Raw genomic sequence first — 22,775 nt, 5'->3', positions numbered from 1 at the left:
GGCATCATCAGGACCCTGAGAAAGATTGCTTCCTATCTGTCTCCTGCTGCCCGGAAACAAGCTACAGTTGCCCTGGTTTCCTCAAGGCTCGATTACTGTAATGCCCTGTATAGTGGCATAAATAGGAGCTCTGTCCATCGTCTTCAGATGGTACAACATGCTGCAGCCAGGATGGTTTTGAACCTCCCGAGGCTTGCCTCAGTAACCCGGGCTAGGAAGAGTCTCCACTGGCTTCTGATTCATTCCAGGATCTCCTTCAAACTTCTTTGTTTTGCCCACAGGGCTGTCTATGGCTATGGCTCGGAAGGCATTAGGTCTCTTGTCTGTGCATACACTCCCAGCAGAACACTTCGCTCTGCCTCCAAAAATCTTCTTTCTGTCCCCAGATTTTCTAGAGCTAAGTGGGGAGGTAGAGCCTTTTCCATCTTGGTCCCCAAATTATGGAATTCCCTCCCTCCAGAACTGATCAGTCAACCTTCATTGTTGATCTTCCACAGACATCTTAAAACTTGGCTTTTCACCAAAGCGTACCAGTAATTCCTGTTCTTGATGTCCTGAGACTATGTGTTTGTCCATTGTCTGCGCCTTGATGCCCTTGGGCTAAGTCGCGCGATACAAATCCCCGTTAATTCATTCATTCAGGGGGGGCATTTCTGAAGAAGGCTGCACTCACCTGCTGGACCGGCCTCCGCCTGCAGCTTCTGGGGGGCTAACGCTGCGAGTCTCCCTGCCGCTGCTTCTCTCCATCTTGCGGCCGGAGACTACAGCTCCCAGGCAGCCTAGCGGGCACTTCCGGTTCTCGCCACCATCCCGCCCGGAGGCGCTACTTGAAAACAGAGGCTCCCTCCGCGTCGCGGGACACGCGCGGGCTAAGCCCGGGCAAAGGGCGGGCCGTTTGTGGCCGTCCGGGGCAGGAGGAGGCAGGGCTGGGCCATCCCCCTGTGAAGTTCAGCCCAAGGTACTGTACCCCACAATGCTCATTCTTGCATACTGATTGAAATCCCGTAACCATGGGAAAACGTAAATCTACGGAAGACCCCACAGAAATTGTTGGCGTGGTGTCCAAGGGAGGGAAGCAAGCCAAGAAACGAAAATGTAAACCGTAAAAAAAACGCTTGCCACATGCAGGAGGGAACTGTGTGATGGATAGGATTGACGACCTGGTTCAAGACCGTACTGACCTTTACAAACTGCCCCTATCGAAGGAGAGAGGGTCTCTGAGGGTGGGAGTCTTGCGGGGGCCTTGGAAGGGAGGTCCCAGAAGAGGGGGGTAGCAGTCATTCCTGGTATGTTCTTAAACAAATCTTCAGCTGGGGCAAAGACGGGCTCAGCCCTAGTACTGGGGGACGGCTCTCATATTGAACAAACCCAGCCCATAGCTGCCCCACCACAGACCCCCGAAGATCCCAACACTTTGATTTGTTCTAATAGAATTTCTGTTTTAGCCCACGTTGAAAGTAATCATTCTGGGGTGTCTAGGCTTGTCGAAACGGACGATAGCTCTCTGATATCAGTTGTTAAACATCTATGTGATATGGTGGAAAACATGCAATCTAATATCGACTATTTGACTACCGTAATTAATAACATGAAGGTAGCCCCTGACCAAGGTTCATGTTGCCCCCTGACATCTAAATCACTGGGGCAAAATCCTACAGGTTCAACGGGCAGCATCGGGAATGTCTGCTCTCCGGGGAAACTCCCCTGATTCTAGATGCTCGTTTAGCGAGGTGGTGAGGGCCGGAAGGGGAGTAACTCAAGCTAAACCCAAATCCCAATGTCGGGGCACAGTCACCGCGATTCCAGCAACTCCAACAATCCCACCAAGCATTGCTCCTGAGAAATCAGGAAATAAGGGTACCCCCAGAGAAAGACAGGGAGAGCAGAAACCTGCTGGCAGAGAAAGGACCCGCTCTAACGAGCTCTTATGTTTCCACACATTACACTGATCTAAATAATCCCTCAAGTGTGTACCTGATCAACATACCTAAGTTGCCTATTGGTAGGGATCGTGAAACACCTGAAGCTCTGACCAACAAAGCTATACACTGGATCAGATATGTAAGAGGATGTAGGTCAGTTATTAGGGAGGACATTTCTTGTGCAGTAAGGCTTTTTTCCCCAAGTAACGTATATGACTGTATTAAACTCATCTTTAAAAATCCCTTGATAGCAGGAGAGCTATTAAATATAGAATTTAGATCATGCTCTCCTGATTATTCTAGGATACAGATGAGATCAGCTCCCCCATCCAATTGGCTAAGTGATAGCAGAAAACATGACAGGGGTTCCTGTATGGTAAATTCCAATCTAGATTGTAATGATTGACTGCGCCTACAAGCTCCCTCAGAAGTACCTAGTGAGCAAACCAACCATGATACTACTGGGCAGGATCCGAGCAGTGTTTCGGATGATGTTCCCAAAACTCCTTCCAACATGGCTTATACATCATCCCTGTCCATTATCCCAACTACCACCGTGGGCAAAGTTCATATTGACGGTATTGTGCCTACCAATGGTAAAGCTGGCTCGGTTCTTTCATGGAACATAGCAGGCCTAAAACCTAAAGTAGAATCACCAGAGTGGGCATCTTATATAAGCCTGTACGAAATATGCCTATTCCAGGAAACCTGGCTATTGGAACCAATGTACTTTTCCGGATACTTGAATTATAGCATTACAGCAGAGAAGGGAGGGAAAGGCCGCCCATCAGGTGGTTTGACAATATGGGTCAGACAGGATCTTGCCACAAAAATCAAAGTCGTAACCACAAATCATAGTGATTTGCAGGCTCTAAAACTTGAGTTTTTCAATAAGGAGCCCATTTATATTTTTAATGTTTATGCTTGCAGTACTGGAGGGAAGAAATCTGTAGTTATGGCACTTTTGGAAGACATGTTAGAATCCCAACCTGCTCATTCTAATTTAATTGTAGGGGGAGATTTTAATGTAACTTTTGAACCCCTTTTAAATGAAAATTGGTCCATATCGGACGACCAAGATAGAGAGTGGGGGTTTCCCAAACTACTGGTGACAAGGCTGGGAAAAATACTTTTAAGAAAGGCCCCCGAACGAGCAGAATTGACTATATTTTGGTCAGTTTGGGTCTATGGAGATTCCTTCATGATATGTTAATTACTGAAAGGGTAGAGAGCGATCACAACCCCTTGTGTTTGACTCTCTCATACTGGAATTCTCCAGACCAACCCGGAGAGGAGATGGGTGTCACCACTCTTATCAATACTGTTGTAACAAACGACATGCGTCATGTCCGATGTTCCAAGGTTTTAACAGATCAAAAGAGCGTCGACTCTATATCTTGCAAGCTAGCTCAAGCAATTGGCGACTTAGAGGTTTTACTTAAAAAGGATACATCGCTCTCAATGAATATGGAGGCAAGTAGGATCCATGAGTCCTTTTTTGGCGATTTAAAAAGGTACTTTGTTAGGCCATGTAGGTGCACCTCAACCCCCCAAGATGGCACTCAGGGGAATGTAGACAGGCACGCTTGGATCTGGGTAGAGCGATTAAAACTGGGCCCACTCAGAAAATTCGACTTGCCAGAGCCGCTTACAAAAACGCCGTCTCTAAAGCTAAACGCAACTGGGTCGAGCAAAGGTAGAATGATTTAAAGGAGGCAGGATCCCACAAAGACATGCGTAGGTTTTGGAATGTCTATAAATGGGGTGTAGATGGCAACCCAGAAAAGCCGCAGAACTGGGTCCCACGAGACAAATGGGTACTATATTTTGAGCCCGAATACGCGAAGGGTGACGTTCCAACTTTGTCCCCGGAGATCCCCTTTTCGCCCTTCACGGATGATCCATTTACACTAAAAGACGTGGAACGTGCCCTAGACCTGCTGGTCCCTGGTAGAGCGCCAGGTATTGATGGCATTCCCGCGGATCTATTCTTGCAGGACAGGGATTCTTGGGGCTCTTATATACTCCTCTTGTCAAATATGATCGTTAAGGGTGCTTCTATACCAAAATCATGGTTCGGGGCTGAAATTATACCCGTCTTCAAAAAGGGGGATAAATCCCTGCCCAGAAATTACCGGCCGATCAGCCTGATTGACACCTCTCAAAAAAAAATTGGCAGACTGGTCCTGGATAAAATACTGGTATGGGAACGGGACCACAACATCTTGTCCAACCTACAGGCAGGATTTAGAACATCCGTCAGCACAGTCGACCAGATATTGCATTTTTCTATGCTGTACTGGAAGACTGTGATACTGGGACGTGGCAGTCTATATGCCGCCTTCATAGATTTGAGAGCGGCATTTGATCTGGTTCCCCGCTCAACTCTGTGGAACGTTCTCAAAGACATGGGTTTACCCGGTCCCCTTCTCTCACTGGTAAAAAAACTCCATGAACAAAATTATGCCCAGATAAGATGGGGAAGCCCCGGTAATGTTACAACACAATTCCCTGTCGAATCTGGAGTCCGGCAGGGCTGTGTTTTGGCCCCAACTTTATTCTCCCTTTATATTAATGATGTTGCCAGAATACTAGTTAACTCCAACGTTGATGCCCCTATCCTCGCAGGAGCCAGAGTTCCTATTTTAATGTTCGCAGACGATTGTCTCATAGTAGCAAAAACCCGAGTGGGTTACAGAAGGCGCTGATGCTTTTTGATGAATTCTGTACCACTCGGGGCCTAGAAGTTAATGTACTTAAATCTAAGTTTATGACTTTTAATGCTCCTAAAGCTTTTAGAGGTACTGTTACCATGAACGAGCGCCCTTTGGAGAGGGTCCCGGCATTTAGTTACCTAGGTGTGTGTATCCAGAACGAGCTACGCTGGAAGCAGCAGATTGAGCTGGCCACCTTGAAACATCGACAGCTCACTGGTGCCTTGTGTCTGGAACACTCTAGGTCCCTTACTAAACCAATAGCCCCTGTACTAGCGGTCTATAAGGGTAAAGTGATTAGCTCCGCTTTATACGGAGTTGAAATGTGGGGGCATGAGAACCTCAGTGGGATGACGGTGTCTGAAAACTCATTTTTAAGGCTTCTAATTAAATTACCACAGAGCACCCCCTCGACTCCCCTTTTTCATGACCTGGGACTCTCTCCAATAGCTATCATTGCATCCTTTCGCCCAGTTTTATACTGGAGACGGATCTGGACCACGCCAGAACTGGCTAACTACACTCGGGGATTGCTGGATATAATTACTAGTGGCAATTCCCACAAAATGAAGTGGCTGGTGCATATTCGGGGGGTTCTATGCGAACTAGGCCTAAGAGAACTGTGGGAGGATCCAGTGAACGCAAGTTTTCCCTCCAAGAAGGTACTTAAGGACCTTTACTGGAAGTCTCTGGCCATTAAACTTTTTAGGAAAACAGATCCTTGTTCCTTGACCGGTATGTTTCTGGATATTAAAGAGGGCCCAAATTTGGAAGCTTTCTGGGACAATATCACGAAAACCCTGGACCGCAAACTATACTTCCAATTGTGAGTTGGGAGTTTGCCTGTAAGGTCTTTTACCAGTAGATGGTCCACTGGGGTCTCGCCCTCTTGTCCAGGATGCCCGGCGCTCTCTGAATCTATTGGACATTTATTGTTTGAATGTCCAGCATATACGGCCCCTCGCTGGTTCTGGTTGCGCCCAATGTGCAGGCTATTGGGCACCAACAGTGGACTGGTTGCACTCAGAATAATCCATACCTGCACCAACATGTCTGTGTATGTAGACACAGCAAAATTTCTGGGGTGGGCATGGTCCATTAGAATTAAATTATTAGCAGATCAAGTTTGATTATGGATGCAAAACTGTCATATGCAATTCTTGTGTAACATGTACTGTTTTAAGTGTATTTATCCTGTTTTTACCAGTTCTATTTTATTTGATTTTTAAGTATATTTATTATTTTAGAAAACACACTTATATGTACTGTATGCTTTTATGACAATTGTCGAATAAAGCTCGCTTGACTTGACTTGACATTCATTCAGGCCGGTAGGGCTGGGGCCAAGTCAGTTGTTGTTGTCCTGTTAGCAGCTGCACGCGGGTCTTCTTCTTCTTGATCTTCTTTCTTCTTTTTGATATCGGGATCTGAGGAAGGAAGGTTCAGGGAATCCCTAAATACTACATTTAGGGGCGTTATAGGTAGGGCAAGGGCAGGGACCAATGGGTCCCTGTCCTGGGGTGAGTACACCCCCTAGCCTGCTTCTCTCCTGCGGGAGGGGGGCAGGAGCCTAGCTGGCATTGGGCAGGACTCCCCATCTACAAGATGGCCGGAGCCCGGGGTCCTGCTTCACCTTGCCTCCTCCACCTGAGGGGTGGAGTTGGCACAGGTTGGCACACCCCCTTCCTGACGTAGTTTTTCCCACCAGTCTTCCCGCCAGATTGGGGGTAGGACTGGTGAGGACTGGTGAGGACTGGTGAGGACTGGTGAGGGTCTGGTTGCTGGGTACAGCAAATGGTCTGGAGAAGCTCGCAGAGGCGGTATGCCTTTGAAGCTTCCCCATGTACATCCTGGGGGAGGAGGCATAGCATGCCGCCCAGGATGTGCTTTGTTGCAGACCCAGGAGAGCGGGGGGCTCTCCACCCAGGGGTCCAGCAACATGTCTGCTGGGTGGCAGCCTCTGCAGCCATTCAGCCCAGACGTGGAATGTATGTTCGGGTTTTGAAGGGCATCTCTGAGATGCCCTCTCGTGCATGTTACATTAAATCACACACTGGCATCAGTGCGGGTTTAATGTGTTGAGAAGTTTGATACCAAACTTGTCAGTCTTCAGTGTAGCCATTATGGTGATGTGAGGTTCGTAATGACGACCTCCCAGTACCATATACTCTTAAATGGCATCACTGCACTTACAGTGCCCAGGAATGGTCCTGGGTACTGTAGGGGACAGGGCTCATGCACCTGTGCCCTCACCTCTGGCATTGGGCACCCAGCTAGAGGGGTGACTGAGGTAGGCCAGGGCATGGGTTCTGTGGGCATGGCACACAGGGATGTGTGCCATGTCGACTCTTGCTTTAGTTCTGTACTTAGGCACTCAGCCTGCAAAGGCAGTGTGTGGGTACCAGGCCCCTGAGGGTGGCACAATCAGTGCTGCAGCCCTCAGGGGTCTTCTCTGGTCCCCATGCCCTGGGTACCTAGGATACCATTTACTAGGGGCTGACAGGGGGCCAGAGATGTCAATTGGGTATTTTGTTTCAGCATAGTTTTTAGGGAAGGAACACACTCAGTCAAAGCACATCAGCAGTTTAGAAAAAAAGTGGGGGCATACCAAGGCAAGAAAGGTGGCACTTTCTCACATAGACACACACACTAGTTTATTCAGGGGTACTGAATTTAGCAATTTCCGAGGATAACCTCTGTGTCTTAGTTGGTCACAAAAGGTGGTCGTGTTTATCATGAAGTTTTCTTTAGGTGCACAGTTCCGTCTAATTCTCAACAACTGCCCATAGTGTAAGTTGTTTTTTAGACTGCTGGTGTGGAAGCTTTGATAATGTAATATGGTCTTCCTGTCCGTTTCTTGTGTTTTGAAAAACAAAAAAGTGTAAATAACCTTAGCACAGGCAGGCTGATTATTAATAATATTGACTGGTGTAACATGTGAAAATGTCCAGGAGGCTTAATGCATTGATAATGTTTTAATATTTTTGTTATATTTTGCACAAATATACGTCACTTTGTTTATTGAATCATTTTCTGAAAAATGAAATGTGTAACCTTGAATGCATCAAAGAAAAATGATGTTGTTTAAAAATGATTTAAATATATTAAAATTGATAAAGCAAGGTACAATCACTGAATATATTTTATCCAAAATCTGCTGAATAAAAAAGCAGTATTGTGAATTGGAGGCCAGGTAATTTCCCTTTTGTATAAGTTTAGTACGTCCTACCAGGCCCCCGTAATGGACGCGACCCCTATGTTTTGAAAAGATGATACTCCTAGCACCAGAGGAGTCATGTCAGTGGTGATTCACAGACCTGCTTCACCGGTCACAGCATCCACATCTCAGACTCCCGTGCAGACCCGACCTCCTGACGAAATTGCCAGATGGTACACCCCAATCTTTCCTCCTTGAATTAGGCTGCATGGCTTATGTGCTAGTACAACCTCCCACAAGACTACATGGAGATCCTGATAGAGGCCAAGGGACTGTCCACCCGGTCAGCATATGCCCTAACATGGAAGCTAATAAAACACTCAATGCCTGACCTAAAGCACATTCCACATGGGCAAAGCAGCCACTGTTGCCTTATTGCGGAATATCTCCCATTACAGAGATGTGCAAGGAAGCTACATGGAGGTCTATATACACATTCACCAAACATTACTGCCTTGATTTTGATGCTAGGGCAAATGCCCAAGTTGGGCCGGCATCCCTCAAAAATCTTTTTGCTTAAAAGACTTCGGGGGTTCACTCTCTGTCTTCTCACCGACTTTTATTTGAGGTGACCTTGCTATTCTATTCAGTGCTGATGACTATACAGGGAAATACTCTAAAAGAGAAGGAATTGTTTTTACCTGTAACTCCAGTTCTCCCATAGGGAAGTTCTATGATAGTTCATAAGCAACCCTCCCTCCTCCCTGGTGGAATAGACAGAGTATGGTTTGCTGTCTTCCAAACACTAAACAAGAGTACCGGCCAGCATGTTGGGTGTCAATGGGCTCTGTGGTAATCTTACACCAGGAAATCCTGATCAATAGGAATGGAGATGAGGAAGCTTTAAGTGACTTGTCAATTGGATGCTATTCGCATGATGCCTATTCCACCTCCCATTTAACTGATCTGAGTACAGTTGCACAGCTACTGGTTTCCTCCGACTTCTGTTTCTCCGCAGTGGTGTCCACTGCCATTTCCAGTTCATATAGTGTCATGTAGGGTAATACAACCAGTGACTGAAAAATTACTGCACTGTCCATCTTGTAGGACTTTGGTGCACTTTTGGGTTCGATTTGGGACAAAATACACAGTGTGACTGTTTAGCTGAGATTGCATTCCTTAGTCATGTATATGACTTGTGTCTAGGCTTTACCTTTGAAATGCTATAGTACCCATAGGCTCCGGGACTCTGCTGAAAAAGAGCAATACCCACTAAGAGTGATGTGCACTCTTCCCAAACAGCCCAGGCCTGGAAAGAAGGATTATAGCCTGGCCTTTGGTATGGAAAATGGTGTTTAGGATTTTGTTCTAGTATTTTCCTTTGTTTCATGACTGTATTCTTCTCTGCACCTTAAGGTACACTGATTAGCACAGCCAGTGAGATTAAATGCCATTCAACAGGAGGGCTATTTCTGCAAGCATATTCTATTGAATTACATGTTTTTTTTAATGTATATTTTTACATAATTTAAAAGAGAGTGCGAAGGGCCAACATCACCAAACGAATTATTGTAGGTCTGGTGTTCAAGCAGCTGGCTTAGGTTCCCTCCCTGTACGACCTGTTGCTTTCAGCTCTCCTTTTGAAACATATTTTATTGCGTTTTTTCATATTAAGGTATAGGGTTATTTCAATTCAAAGTGTTACAAGGCAACTTGTTCATGTTAAATATAAACGATTATACTTATGTTTCACATCTTATACTGTACACTTTACGTTACCTATCCGTCTGTCTTGTTTTTTCATGGTATATACTTGAACAATCAAACGTTTCCCCCAACTTTCCCCCGCCCCTCAAGTCCCAGTTGTGAGAAGTTGGCCTGGTATATGATGTTCACTATTCTAGTGATCACCTTGCACCAGTCCAATCAGCCCTTATGGTGGTGGTTGTAAAGTCAACCTTATAGACCTGCTATCCTAGGTGTAGCATGGACAGAGCAGTCTTAGGCTAAAAGACTCTTGAGGGCGTGTAAAGCCAGCGGTTTTACCATATGTAACCCCTTGAATACCAAATGAAAGGACACCACACAGGATATATAGAAAATATATATGTATTTATTCTCAACACACTCCTCTGAACTCTTTATGAGGTCAGAGGCCAAAGCACATAACAAGACACTTAGTTATCATACGTTAAGTTGCACAATTTATGGTTAGGCCCTAGGGGCGAAGCAAACCATATACTAAGAAAGTGGTATAGGTACCAAGTCACGAAAAGAAGGAAAGGCCTAGGGCCTAGAGAATCGCTGGGGCTACACTATCTGAACAATAGTTTAGGAGTGGGAGGCCCACAGGCGCCGCGTGCAGTGTCTTTACACACACGCGAGAGTCAATGTAAAGTCAATGGGAACTTAGAAGTTAGATTTAAAAGGATTTAGGACACTTCCGGTTTAGCTAGGAGGAAACCACTAGAAACCTAGACACTCGGATAGTCAATACCCTTGGGAGCACCGAAGTACTCTCGTTACCTCACCTACGGACGGCGGGTGCATAGGTGTGAAGATGTGTCGGGTTTCGTTGTTGGATCCTATGGAGACCTGAAGAAAGATTCTGCAGGCGACCAGGAGGAAGATGTCCGGGTGGATCCAAGGGTGGAACTAGGATGAAGAGGACCTGAAGGCAGAGGGGACAGAGTCTGGGTCACTAGCCAGTGACCGGGTGGAACCAGGAAGGAACCAGACGATGTCGAGAAGCAATCAGGTGCTGTCTTGAAGCTTGTCTCTTCGGCCACGCGGACCAGGACGCGTCGAGGACGACCAGGAGCTGGATGCGAGCTGTCCCACGCAGGATCTCGCGGATGGAGGAGTCGACTTCCGGATTGGAGTCAACAAGCCTTGGCAAAGGCAACCCACGCAGGATTCAAAGAAGGCTTCTGGTGCAGACCAGCAAGGTCTGAGGGGCTTCACCTTTTCAGGGAAAGTCTGGAGCAACCAGACCAGCGGTGTAATTCAAAAGGATTGTCGTCACAGAGGCTACTAGCCAACGGGCTAGCGACCGGACAACGCGTCGAGCAGAACAAAGGCAGAAGGGCCCCACGCAGAACTTGTGGAGTGTGGGGGGTTGATCTTCGTTGCAGATGGTGCTCGGGAGTGGGGCTTCTCAATCCCCAGTGCACAGCTTCGAGGGTGCCTCAGGAGCTGCACAGGTATCAAGTTGCAGGCTTTTCAAGATGTCCGGTCCCACATGTTTCTTCGCCTCCACGGATCCCAGCTATGCTGCAGTCGTGAAGAGAGGGTCAGAGAGGTCTGGAAGTCTGGCTCTTGTCAGGCTCTGTGTGCGGGTTCCGGCGAACATCGACAAAGCAAGCCGTTGATTTGCTGGATGGTGCCTGGTTGCCCAGGGTGGTCACTCTTTGGCCACAAGGGAGATTCTTCAGTCTTCAGCTTCAGCAGAATGTCGAAGGTCCAGAGTTTCGTGTCAAGTTTCAATTCAGGATTAATCTAAAGCCTCAGGACTCTGCTCCTACCTTTATACAACTAAAAGGGGCTGGATTACTTTCTAGGTCCCTCCTATGGGTGGGACCAGGAAGGGGTGTGGTTACACCCCCTTTCCTTTGTCCAGTTTCGTGCAAGAGCTGGGGCTGGAGTGCCCCAGCAACCGGTTTGAGCCGGGGTATGCATGGAGCATCTAGGGTGCTCCAGGCAGTGTCTCATTCTATTCAGCTCTCCCTGTCCCAATACACAAAGTCCTGTCGGGGGTGCTGCTCGCACCTCCCCAGGCAGGAAACCTATTGTCCAAACCTCCGTGACTGGAAGGACTCCCAGCAGCAAGAGGTCAGACTTGTGTCGGTGGCAGCAGCGTCCATTTTGTGACGCTGGGGCTCTGGTTAACTTTTAACTGGGATAGTCAGCAACAACATGTCTTCTCCCTCTAGAAGGGTTGAATGCTACCCCCGTCGCCAGAATTGGCGAGGGGGTGGTATTCCAAAGCGTATTACACCTTACACGACTTGCTTGGATAAAGCCAAACCAAAGTTAGCATTAACCTCGAGGATTATAATGCACTTAAAAGTATATGGTATGGCGATATCATAGAACAGCTATAAGGACATGGTTCCGAAGACAGGCTCAGCTCATGCTAGAGCACCATCTCACACATAACCAAGCACTCTGCCTCCAGGATTGTTAAGGCCTGCCGTAGGAGTGACTTATAGGTTACTATGTATCTATATATAAGGGTAGATATAGGAATACTATACCTACGCAAGGGATGATTACACAACCTTTCCCCAGCTGATAGAGCAGCCAGTTGTGTCAGTTTGAGTGGCCAGCCAGGGGTGGCATAATACATGCTGCAGCCCATGGTTGGCCTTGGTTGCAACGATGCCCTGAGCACCTATGGTACACTTGTACAGGGGCTGATAAGGTGAACCAATTCCCAATTGTGGATGTACCTAGAGTACAGGGTGTAAATTTAGAGAGAGTGCATCTGGGCTTTGGGTCTGATCAGCAGGCCCACAGCCACATCTAAGTAAAAAACCAGAGAAGCAAAAGCAAAAAGTGGGGGTGACCATAGGAAGCAGACCCTACTCTCCTACACCAGTCCCTACTCGTCTATTGCATATATGTACATATTAGCCAGTCCCGCCGATATGCATACATAATCATCACATACTGAGGTACAAAACTATATGTAATCTGTAATATACACATGGCATGAGCTTCAATTCTGTGAGGTGTACATCATTTAGCCTTCCGAGTCTACACATTACTTCCCATTCGAGAGAGATCGGCGTTTTGCGTAGTCCTCTAATCTCTTCCCTGCGCAGCGCTGTTGCTTGCAGCTCTCCATTCTTCAATTTTTAATGCGTGCACTTTTTTTTCTCCACAAAACCACACTTGCAACCCTCCCGGCTTGGTATCTCCCTGCAGCTCTACCCTTACAGCCAGCCGTCTCCACAGCACTTCGAATTCAGCCCTCGGCATGACTCATGGCCCTGTTCCCTGACTTGCCCCATCGATACATCTCTTAATACAACGCTCCAACTACATACTCATCCACTCATGCAACCAACCACACGTGTACCCAAGTACCTTTGCAAACAATATCAGAGAATAAAATCACCAAAACTCTCAGCTCCATCTACTTTTTATCAGTACACCAATCTGTAAAGTATACAACAAATGCACCTAAGTAGGCCACATACACTGTCTTGACAGTGTGCGCTTTGAAGTCAGGTTTTATGGTCGTTTCCTGCGTGCAAAAGACCATCCAGACATCTGGCCCGGGAACTCCAAGAACTGAGCACAGTAGTTGTAAGCCATGAGCGATTTGGTCTTAATAAGTTGATTGATGTGTTCTCCTTTGATTTTGTTTCTGTTGTTTTTACTGAGGGCTCATGCTTTGTCATTTCCTGAGTTTGGGCTGACATATTTTTCTTGTCTTGTTTAGATAAAATGTGGAAGTAGGCAGTTTTTAACTGTTTAATCACTATATGCTCTCCTGTTTTCTGTTTCTTCTGTTTTAGTGACACATCAAAGGAAAAGACAGTCCTGAATATTGCCAATGAGATGGCTCAGCCAGCATGTCCAGTTACAGGGCCAACAACATCTGAGTGTGAAAGCGAAGAAGAACTGCTAACACCTTCGCCTCCAGCGTTTGGTTGTAGCCATTGCATTCAAAGGTACTCATGTTTCCTGATTACTTAGGCAAGCATATAGTCTCTGTGCTTTGCATCATACAGAGATATAGTTTTATACAACCGTAATAAGCAGGCAGATAACAATTCCACAGCATCTATCGACTACTTGGGGAAAGAAATCAGTCGATGAAAACGTGTTTCCCATTTCTTCAGTTTCCGCCTCAAATAGAATGTAAAATTAGAAACCCATTTAATTCTATATTTATCAGTACAGAAATGATGGGAACATGCAAGCCAGAATAGAATAAACTTAAAAGGAAAAGAGTGAAGAAAACATGAAATGAAACTAAAAAAAAATCGACACTATGACTATTGTGTCATAAAGTTCATTATCAATCATCCCCCCCTTTCTTACTACAAGAGCTCCTCCTGCAAGGAAGGCCATTTTGTTCTTCCTAAAGGCCGGATTGGGGTTGTTGACATTTAAATCATTTCAGCTTTGGGTAGAGGTCCTGAGTTGGAGGGCATACCTGGGCAATATTCTTTACTGGAGCTGCCCTTACTTGGGCAGAATATAGTCATGTTGAAGTGACCTAGAGTGTGCAAGGCCTCTCTTTGTAATTCCTTCTCTATTGTAACAAGGAAGCTTTTCAACTTGTTAAAAAAGTTTCCTTTAAGATGTGCTACTAATTCAAAGTTGTACAAATATTTAATCTGTGAAATAACAGTGAGCTCATGAAATATTTTTCATTCCATCCTCAGAAAGACTGTCCTGCCGGGCTGTAATGCAAAGGAACGTGTTCAGTCTGCTTATTGAGATGTTACAACATTGCTCATTTGAGGCCCACGCGTGTACAAGTCTCAGAATATTGAGCTTAGTGTGTTAACATACCTAATGTTGAGATATATGACCAGCCAGTCTCAAGTTTTATTCCTAATGCATTCCATTCTCCTTGGATTGAATAAGTGAGTGCCATTCAGATGGCGACATTAACATCTATTATTTACTCGGCCCGGAAACTATGCTATTCTAAATAAAAAATAAAATAGTTGTTGTTTGAATCCCACATTGAGCATGTTTCATATGAGATGACGGAGATTCTTCCACCAGCCTAAAGAAAAGGCAAAAAAGGTTGTTGCCTCAAAATATCTTTTCTACATATAGCGTTCTCGAATGCAAAGGACATAATTAATCCTTCAGACTCCAGAGCACAAAGGATGTGTCTCTGATGGGCATCGCCTCTTAATGGCATATGTTATCTAAAAACAGCTATGCTTTTAATGCTGTTCTGCATCCCGCAGCACGTAGTGTCAAATCCATTAAAGTATCAGTAATGTTTTTAAGTCCAGCAGGTGCAATGTGCATTCTAAAATGCAGCATTAGTTATGAATTTCTCTTTGAGAAGAATGACAATGTTTTCCAAAATGTCCTTACTAATTATAGAAATTAGCTGGACCTGCGTACAGTAAGGGGAGAGCCTTGAATTCGACACAACAGAGACACCAGGCAGATAACCTGGTCAATTTTTATTGATTTTAGGTTGCAACAAAGAAAACAGCACCATTCAGGAGTACATTGTAAAAGGCATGGCAAAGACACAAACATATCAATCAGCATAAAAGGGTAGACATACATAGGGCCGATATCGGCATACCCACTCCCATTCTAGACAGCGTATCATTCCATTTTAGTCTTCTATCACTCCGACCCATGCCCCACATTAGACGAAATTTCCTAGGACAAACTCTGGCCACATAGGGAGGCCGTTCCTGCTCGGCACACCAGTCCACCCCTCTGCGCACGCCGATGTAGATGTGGTAGTGTTCAGCCAGTGAGCTGCAATGTCCCTCTTGGCCACTGCTAGTGCTGTGTTAAGAATGGCGCTTCTCAGCCCTGGTGCAATCCAGCCCCTCGGTGATGCCCAGGATAATGTGTATAGAGTCAAGGGGAACCTCCCAGCCCAAGTCTCGGTGAGCTCCCCAGTTACGGATTCCCAGTACCCCTGAATCACAGGACATAGCCATACCATGTGATAGAAATCTGCCTGGGGTGAGGACAGCGGGGAGGGGAAGCATCAAGTCGAAGCCCCGCGTGATAGAGTTGCAACAGTGTAAGATAGGCCATGTGTAGTAAAATGTATTTGGACTAGTTGAAGTCTTGCTGAAACTGCAATTATTTTAGGAGCCATCAAGGCGTCTCTCCAGTCAGTGTCCTCCAGGGCCCGAGCTAACCCTCCCACTTGACCCGGAGTTGAGATAGGGAGTTGGGGGTGTTTTTGTAAGGGAGCGATAGATACGGGAGATTCCTCCTTTCCCCAGGTCGCCTGTCATGACCTGAGCTTCGGGTGGGGTATATTCAGGCAAGGAAGAGAGCTCCAGGTGTGCGGATCTACAAGGGGCCAAGGTTGGTGTCGGGCCAGGGCTCCCGGGTCCGCTGGAGCAGAGGGACAGAAGTCAGCCACCCACCGGCGAGGCGAAGGATGAAGCCAGAGTCTCTGGAGGGACTAGGGTGAGGCCAGGACCAAGGAGACACCGCCACCCAATGTAGTGGCCGAACCTCACCGGTGGAGGCCGCAGTCAACCGCCACCGCCCAACACAGGTCCGTCCAGGAGGGACACCCCCATAGGTAGGGCCACCACTGCCCGAACTGGCAGTCAAAATGCCCCTCACACCCCACCAGAGCACCAGGGAGGGAAGGGGGTGGGGGGCGCATAGCAGCAGGCCGGGTCACTGCAGCTCTGGGTCAAGCAGGGAGCAGGGTGCGCCTCGAGACAGGACCCCAGCACCACTTTGCAGTAGGAGAGAGAGGGGACGGCCACACCAGCGAAGAGGCCGCCCCCCCACCGCCAAATCGACGGCCGAGTTTATACTCCCCAGCCCAGCTCCACAGCGAGCTGGGTGGTAAATTTGAGCAGCCCCACAACGGTGTCACTCTAGGCCCCAAGACCCAGGTCCCGTGTGCAGCCCCAGACAGGGTGAGGGTTCGTAGCGGGTATCGACAAGTGTCAAGCGCAGATCGACCCAGGAGGGGGGCGCCACCACAACGGAAGCACCACTGCCCAAGATTGCAGTCTAGTTACCCCCGCGCCTCACTGCAGTGCCAGGGGGGGCCACAGCCTCAGGCCGGACCATGTTAGTACGCCCTCACAGTCCAGGCAAGGCGCGGGATACCCCCAGCATAGGGCCACAGATTCACTCAGTGGGGAGGTCGCATCAGCGTGGGGGGGATGGGGGGGGAGTCGGCCGCCCGATCGATGGCCGACTCACCCCCCTCCAGGCAGGGCAGCCGCAATGGGCAGGCACCCCCTCACCGTCACAGCGGGCGTGGCAGGGTCTCGGGCCTCCAGGCCGTCTAAGTAGTCCTTCAGGGTACACAGCCTCACATGGGTACCGGTGCCAATCCAACGGGCCGGGAGAGGCCGGGAGGCGCCGACATCCCACAGCCACCGCACCTCAGTAGAGCAAAGGCCTCCGCAGGATCATCGCGGTGAAGTCGGCGGGCGGGCCAGTCCCACAGCAGGGCAGTGGCGGTCGTCAACGGGGCAGCGCCGCAAGGTACCTGGTAGGAGACATGGACAGCAGCTCCTCTCCGCCCGATCAGCGGTTGAACAGGCCTAGAAGCGCCCAGACCACGGGAGCAGGGCAGGGGGTTCCCAGAAGTCACGGGACCCGAGCAAAGCAGGCCAGTATCAGGAAGGCTGGTTCATGGGGTCCGCCGGGCAACACTGGATGTTCACCTGAGCCGACACCTTTCAGCCAGAGCGCTCAGGTCTGGGGGACGAGCGGGGATCTGGAGAGTTGGTCGGCGGCCACTCACCCAGAATCCCCAGACAGTGCTCCAAAAGAACCCCCAGGTCTCCCAGGTAAGCAGGCAGGCGCTAGGAAGGTTGCTGGGGTCCGATTGGCGAGGGATTGAAGAGCGGATGACGGAGGGGTCCGGAGCACTCCTAAGGTGCGACCACCATCTTGATGCTCTGGGCCACACCACCCGCAGATAACAGGGTTACCATGTTCATTGTAACTCTGTAATGAGTAGTGCACACAGTAGTGGTTTCATTGTGTAGGTCTTTTGCACTGGTATCCTATTATACAAAATGTCGAAGTTATGCTGCTTTTGACTAACCCAGGCGTAGATTGACAGCAGAATAAGATTTCACAAGCATTTTTCTGCCAAACCACACATCCTCCCCGTTTCTGAGAGGACCCTTCTCGGTCTTCTACACTCGCCTGCTTCTGGGCGGCGGTCCTCTGTGAGTGCTTTTTTTGTACTCTCCCTGGGGGATGCTCGCCTTGTTGTCGTTGCTCCTTTCCTTCCTTTCTGGGGATTGGTGGGCGGATGCCTGGTACTTCTGCACTCATGCATTTGATCTCCAATGTACGGTTCGTTGTGCCCTGCTTCTTTGTGTTACTTGCACTCCTGACTCTTGCAGTCCTTGGGGTTGAGATCCTCTGGCTGGTCTCGACCCCGGTCCCTTATAGGAGCTGCCCCCTACTGGTGGTGTTGGGGGATGAATTGTTGTTGTGCTTCCATTCTGGCCTTGGACCCTTTCTTGGCCCCGGGCGGTGGTTGCGGATTTCTTCATCTGCTGTGCTCTTTTTTTCACATGCTTTCTGTTTCCAGGGAGGCTGTTCTGTTGGTTGCAGACTTGCTTCCAGTAGCTGCCCTCTATTCTTTCGTTCCATGACTTGGTGCCTTAGTGCCCGGCACTTTTCTGGATATGCTGTTCCTCACCTTTTGTTTATTTCCCTTCTTGATAGTTGGGTTTTTGCACACTTCCAGTATTCTCACAGTTTTGGTTGTGATGGCTCCGCGTCGTGGCGCAGAAAGTTCCCCGAAGAAAACTGATGTAGACGCGCCGGGGTGGGATTTATGTATCCTCGCTGACTTCACGTATGCGGACGACGTTAGGGCGGAGTCACGTGGTGCCGTCTCCCCGGCGTGCAGGGATGCTGTGGCAGAAAAGTTTTCCGGATCCAGTCTCACGCCTGGGGATAATTCTACGTTAAGGAATCTGCTGCTAGAATCATCTGAAAGAAACAGGTTAGTATTAGATTCCTTACCTTAGAATATCCCCAGGCGTCAGTCTGGATCCGGAAACTTTTGCGTAGCAGTACCCCTGCGCGTCGGTAGGCGTCGTCTGCAGGCGTCCCCTGCGGCTCCGCGTCGTCGGCGTCGTGCGCCGTGATGACGTCGCTGGAGTATATAGACGCCGCCTCCGCGCGCTGACGTCAGTTCTTCTTTTTTCCGCGCCAGTTAGCGCAGATCCGAAGAGCAGTACTCCGGTCTTTTGACCAAGTTTTTGTTACATCTAACTCTATCTTCAGGTGCCGGTAGGATGCCCGGTTTTAAAAGTTGCGACGGGTGCGACCGCCTGATGTCGGTCACCGACCACCATCGACTCTGCCTCCGGTGTCTGGGCGCGGACCACGACGTGGAGTCCTGCGTCGACTGCCGGGCCTTGACAAGTAAAGCTAGGCGGGAGCGGTCCCGCAAGCTGCTCAAGCTCCGGGTGTCGGCCCCGCGTCGAGAGCGGTCCCGGTCCGGTCGGAGGTCGAGGGAGCGGTCGAGAGAACGATCGCGGAGCCGCCATGAGCGCTCCGGGAGTCGCCACCATTCCTCCGGTTCCTCAGGTAAGCGCAAGAAGTCGGGGCGTCGTCATCGTACCCCCGACTCCCCCCGACGCCCGCGTGATGCGGCCGGGGGTTCGGGTGGCCCCACCCCCGTGGCCCCGCGTGGGTCGCCGACACCGTCTGCCCCATACCCATCGGTCCCTGGGGAAGGCGCGTCGCGCGAGGAGATTGAGGAGTTCCTCATGGCTATGAGGGCGATGTCTCCTCCGGCGGGGCCTACGGCGCCTGCGGGCCCGTCGGTCCCGTCTGGGGGCCCGAGCGGTTCGGGTGCACCTGCCCCGACGCCGCCGGGTGCTCCGGCCCCGACGCCGCCGGCGGCTCCGGCCCCGGCGCCGCTGGGCCCTTCAGGGTCGTCGCCGGCTGGTCATCCGGCCTCTCCGGCGCCGATTCCATCGGGGCAACCCGTGGTGCCGCCTCCGCGCGGCGCCGTGACTCCGCCGTCGGTTCCGGCCGGCGTCGGGGCTCCGGCGCCACCCCCATTCCCTCTCTGACCCCTGACGCGGAGTCGGACCGGCATCGTCCGACGCCGAGTCCGGCGCCGTTGGGGCCCCTTGGCTCCGAGGAGCCGGTCTATATCGTTGACTCGAACTATGGCGATGAGGACGATTATGGAGAGGGTTGGGAGGGGTCTGAGGACCCTTTGTCTCGAGCATGCCAGTACGACGTGGACTGGGTAGGTGACTTAGGTGAGGCCAGTGGTCTGGACGAGTCGCCTAACCCTGGGTTTGTCTCGCCTCCCACTGTGGCGTCGGAGGCTGGGGCTGCCTATTCGGTGGTACTGATGACGGCTGCCAAGGCCTTGCGCCTTGAGCTCCCCGTTGCTAAGGTGAAGCCTAACATCCTCACCGAGGTATTTAAACCGCAGTCATGCCCCCAGGAGCCTCTGCTGCCGTTTAATGACGCCCTGACGGATGTCCTTTTGGGCACCTGGTCCAGGCCCGCTTCCGGTTCACCTGTTGACCGAAACGTTGCCAGGCGTCACCGTCCGTGTTCGGACGACCCTGCCTTCCTCTCCACCCATCCCTCCCCGGAGAGTCTGGTGATCCAAACCTCCACTTCCCAGTCCGCATTCCCGTCGGCCCCGCCCGATCGGGAATCTAAGCGTTATGACCAATTTGGCAAGAAGGTCTTTTCGTCTTTGAGTGCAGGACTGCGGTCTTGCAATAGCGCATGCCTCTTAGGCCGCTACACCCACTCTCTGTGGGATACGGTCGCGTAGTGTATGCCGCAATGCCCGCAGGACAAGCTCAACCAGGCTTTGATTGAAGGCCGGGACGCGGCGAGGTATTCCATACGGTGTGGTCTTGACACGACCGACTCGCTGGGACGGGCTATGTCCACGACGGTGGCGATTCGTCGCCATGCTTGGCTGCGATCCGCCAACTTCTCGCCGGATGTCCAGAATGCCCTCATGGACATGCCTTTCGATGGCAGTCGCCTGTTCGGTGACAAAGCGGACAACGCGCTTGAGCGCTTCAAGGACTCCAGGGTCACGGCCAAGTCCTTGGGTCTTTCGACCCAGCGCCAGCAGACGGGTTCGTTTCGCTCCTTTCGTGGCCACGGAAGGGGCGGTCCCACACGTGCTGCCAGCCACGCACCGCAGAACGCTCCTCAGCGCGGTGGCGGCCGTGGATTCCGCCGGGGTGGCGGTAGGGGACAGCGGCGAGGTCAGTCCACACCTCCCCCCGCAGCAGCCTCCAAATCTTCCTAGTCCGAGCTTTCAGGCCCATGTGACGCCAGTGGGTGGCAGGGTTCGCCATCACCACTCCCGCTGGCGCACGATTACGTCGGACAGGTGGGTGCTGCAGCTCGTCCGAAGGGGCTACTCCCTCCCCTTCGAGTCCACTCCTCCGGCCATGCCACCGCAGAACCACCGTGTGTCGGGGGACCACTTGACACTTCTGCAGGAGGAAGTTACTGCCCTCTTGGCCAAGGGGGCCATCGAGCGCGTTCCTGGGCCAGAAGTAGGGTGTGGTTGCTATTCCCACTACTTTCTGGTACCCAAGAAGGACAAGGGGGGCCTACATCCTATCTTGGACCTACGGAACGTCAACGGCTTCCTCCGGAAGGAAAAGTTCAAGATGTTGACTTTGGCTCAGGTCTTGGCTGCTCTAGACCCACAAGACTGGATGGTAGCGTTGGACTTGCAGGATGCGTATTTTCACATCCCCGTCCTGCCGGCCCACCGGCGTTACCTGCGGTTCACGGTAGGCCACGAGCACTTTCAGTTTATCGTGCTTCCTTTCGGCCTTACCAGCGCCCCACGGGTGTTCACGAAAGTGCTGGCGGTGGTCGCAGCTCATCTGCGCCGGTTACGGGTTTCAGTCTTCCCCTACCTCGACGACTGGTTGTTGAAGGCGGGCTCGCCCCAGACAGTCGTCCACCACCTTCAGATGGCGGCAGACCTCCTGCACGAGCTGGGGTTTTCCATCAATGTGCCGAAATCACACCTGTGTCCCTCTCAAAAGCTCCTTTTCATCGGAGCGGTTCTCGACTCGGCGCAGTTTCGGGTTTATCCTCCGGAACGGCGGGTCCGGGATATTCAGGCTCTGATTCCCATCTTTCAGCCGTTGTCCCGGGTTTCGGTCAGGTTGACGCTGCGGCTTCTGGGGCTGATGGCCTCCTGCATCCTTCTGGTGCATCACGCCAGATGGCGGATGCGGGCTCTGCAGTGGGACCTGAAGTTTCAGTGGGCCCAGCATCAGGGCAACCTGTCCAACCATGTCCTGATCTCGGAGGGCACTGCGAGACAGTTGCAGTGGTGGCTTACGGACCGCGATTGGGTCAGGGGCAGATCCCTCTCCCTTCCCCAGCCGGAGCACGTAGTTGTGACGGACGCGTCCCTCCAGGGCTGGGGAGGCCACTTGGGAGAGGCGGAGATCAGAGGCATCTGGTCTCCGGCGGAGTCCCGGCTCCATATCAACATGTTGGAGCTGCGGGCGATTCGCCTAGCACTGAAGGCATTCCTCCCCTTTGTCAACGGGAGTGTAGTGCAGGTGTTCACGGACAGCACCACCGCCATGTGGTACTGCAACAAACAGGGCGTTGTGGGGTCGTGGACCCTTTGCCAGGAGGCTCTGCGCCTCTGGCAATGGCTGGAACGTCAGGGCGTGACTCTGACGGTTCAACACCTGGCAGGTTCTCTGAACGCCAGGGCGGACGAACTCAGCCGTCGGTGCTCGGTGGATCACGAATGGCGTCTGAACTCGGACGTGGCGAACGGCCTCTTTCAGCAATGGGGAGAGCCTTGGTTAGATCTATTCGCCACAGAAGAGAACGCGCAATTTCATCAGTTCTGCGCGTTGGAGTTTCCAAGACGGCACTCGCTCGGCGACGCCTTTCGGCGCGAGTGGAGTTGCGGTCTGTTGTACGCCTTTCCACCTATACCACTTCTGCCCAGAGTGCTGAAGAAGATCAGGCGCGACCGGGCCCAAGTTATCCTTGTGGCTCCGGACTGGGCTCGAAGATACTGGTATCCCGAGCTACTCAGCATGTCAGTCGGTCCCTCGATCCGCCTGCTCCTTCAGGAGGACCTTCTGTCGCAGCAGCAGGGGACGGTCCTCCACCCGAACCTGTCCAGCCTCCACCTCCATGCGTGGAGATTGAGCGGCGACAGTTGAGGCCATTCGACTTGCCTCCTGAAGTCTGTGATGTGATTCTGGCAGCCAGGCGTCCCTCCACAAAGTCGGTATACGCCTGCCGGTGGAACAG

The 22,775-nt window shown here is 50.9% G+C and overlaps 1 protein-coding gene across 4 annotated transcripts in view; it reads left to right on the top strand.

Annotated features, from left to right (window-relative positions):
- Positions 1–22,775, top strand: part of CENPC (centromere protein C) — a 1,220,926-nt gene that overhangs the window by 796,644 nt on the left and 401,507 nt on the right. For all 4 annotated transcript variants that reach the window (XM_078676246.1, XM_078676245.1, XM_078676249.1 and 1 more), the window contains one exon: positions 13,319–13,474. In XM_078676246.1, the coding sequence (XP_078532372.1) occupies positions 13,319–13,474 (156 nt within the window). The remainder of the gene's footprint in view (positions 1–13,318; positions 13,475–22,775) is intronic.

This window comes from Lissotriton helveticus, chromosome 2_1 (assembly GCF_964261635.1).
Source record: "Lissotriton helveticus chromosome 2_1, aLisHel1.1, whole genome shotgun sequence".
In the NCBI taxonomy this organism is placed as follows: domain Eukaryota; kingdom Metazoa; phylum Chordata; class Amphibia; order Caudata; family Salamandridae; genus Lissotriton; species Lissotriton helveticus.
The sequence above is the reverse complement of the archived record's forward strand: the minus strand, read 5'-3'. Positions and strand labels throughout refer to the sequence as shown.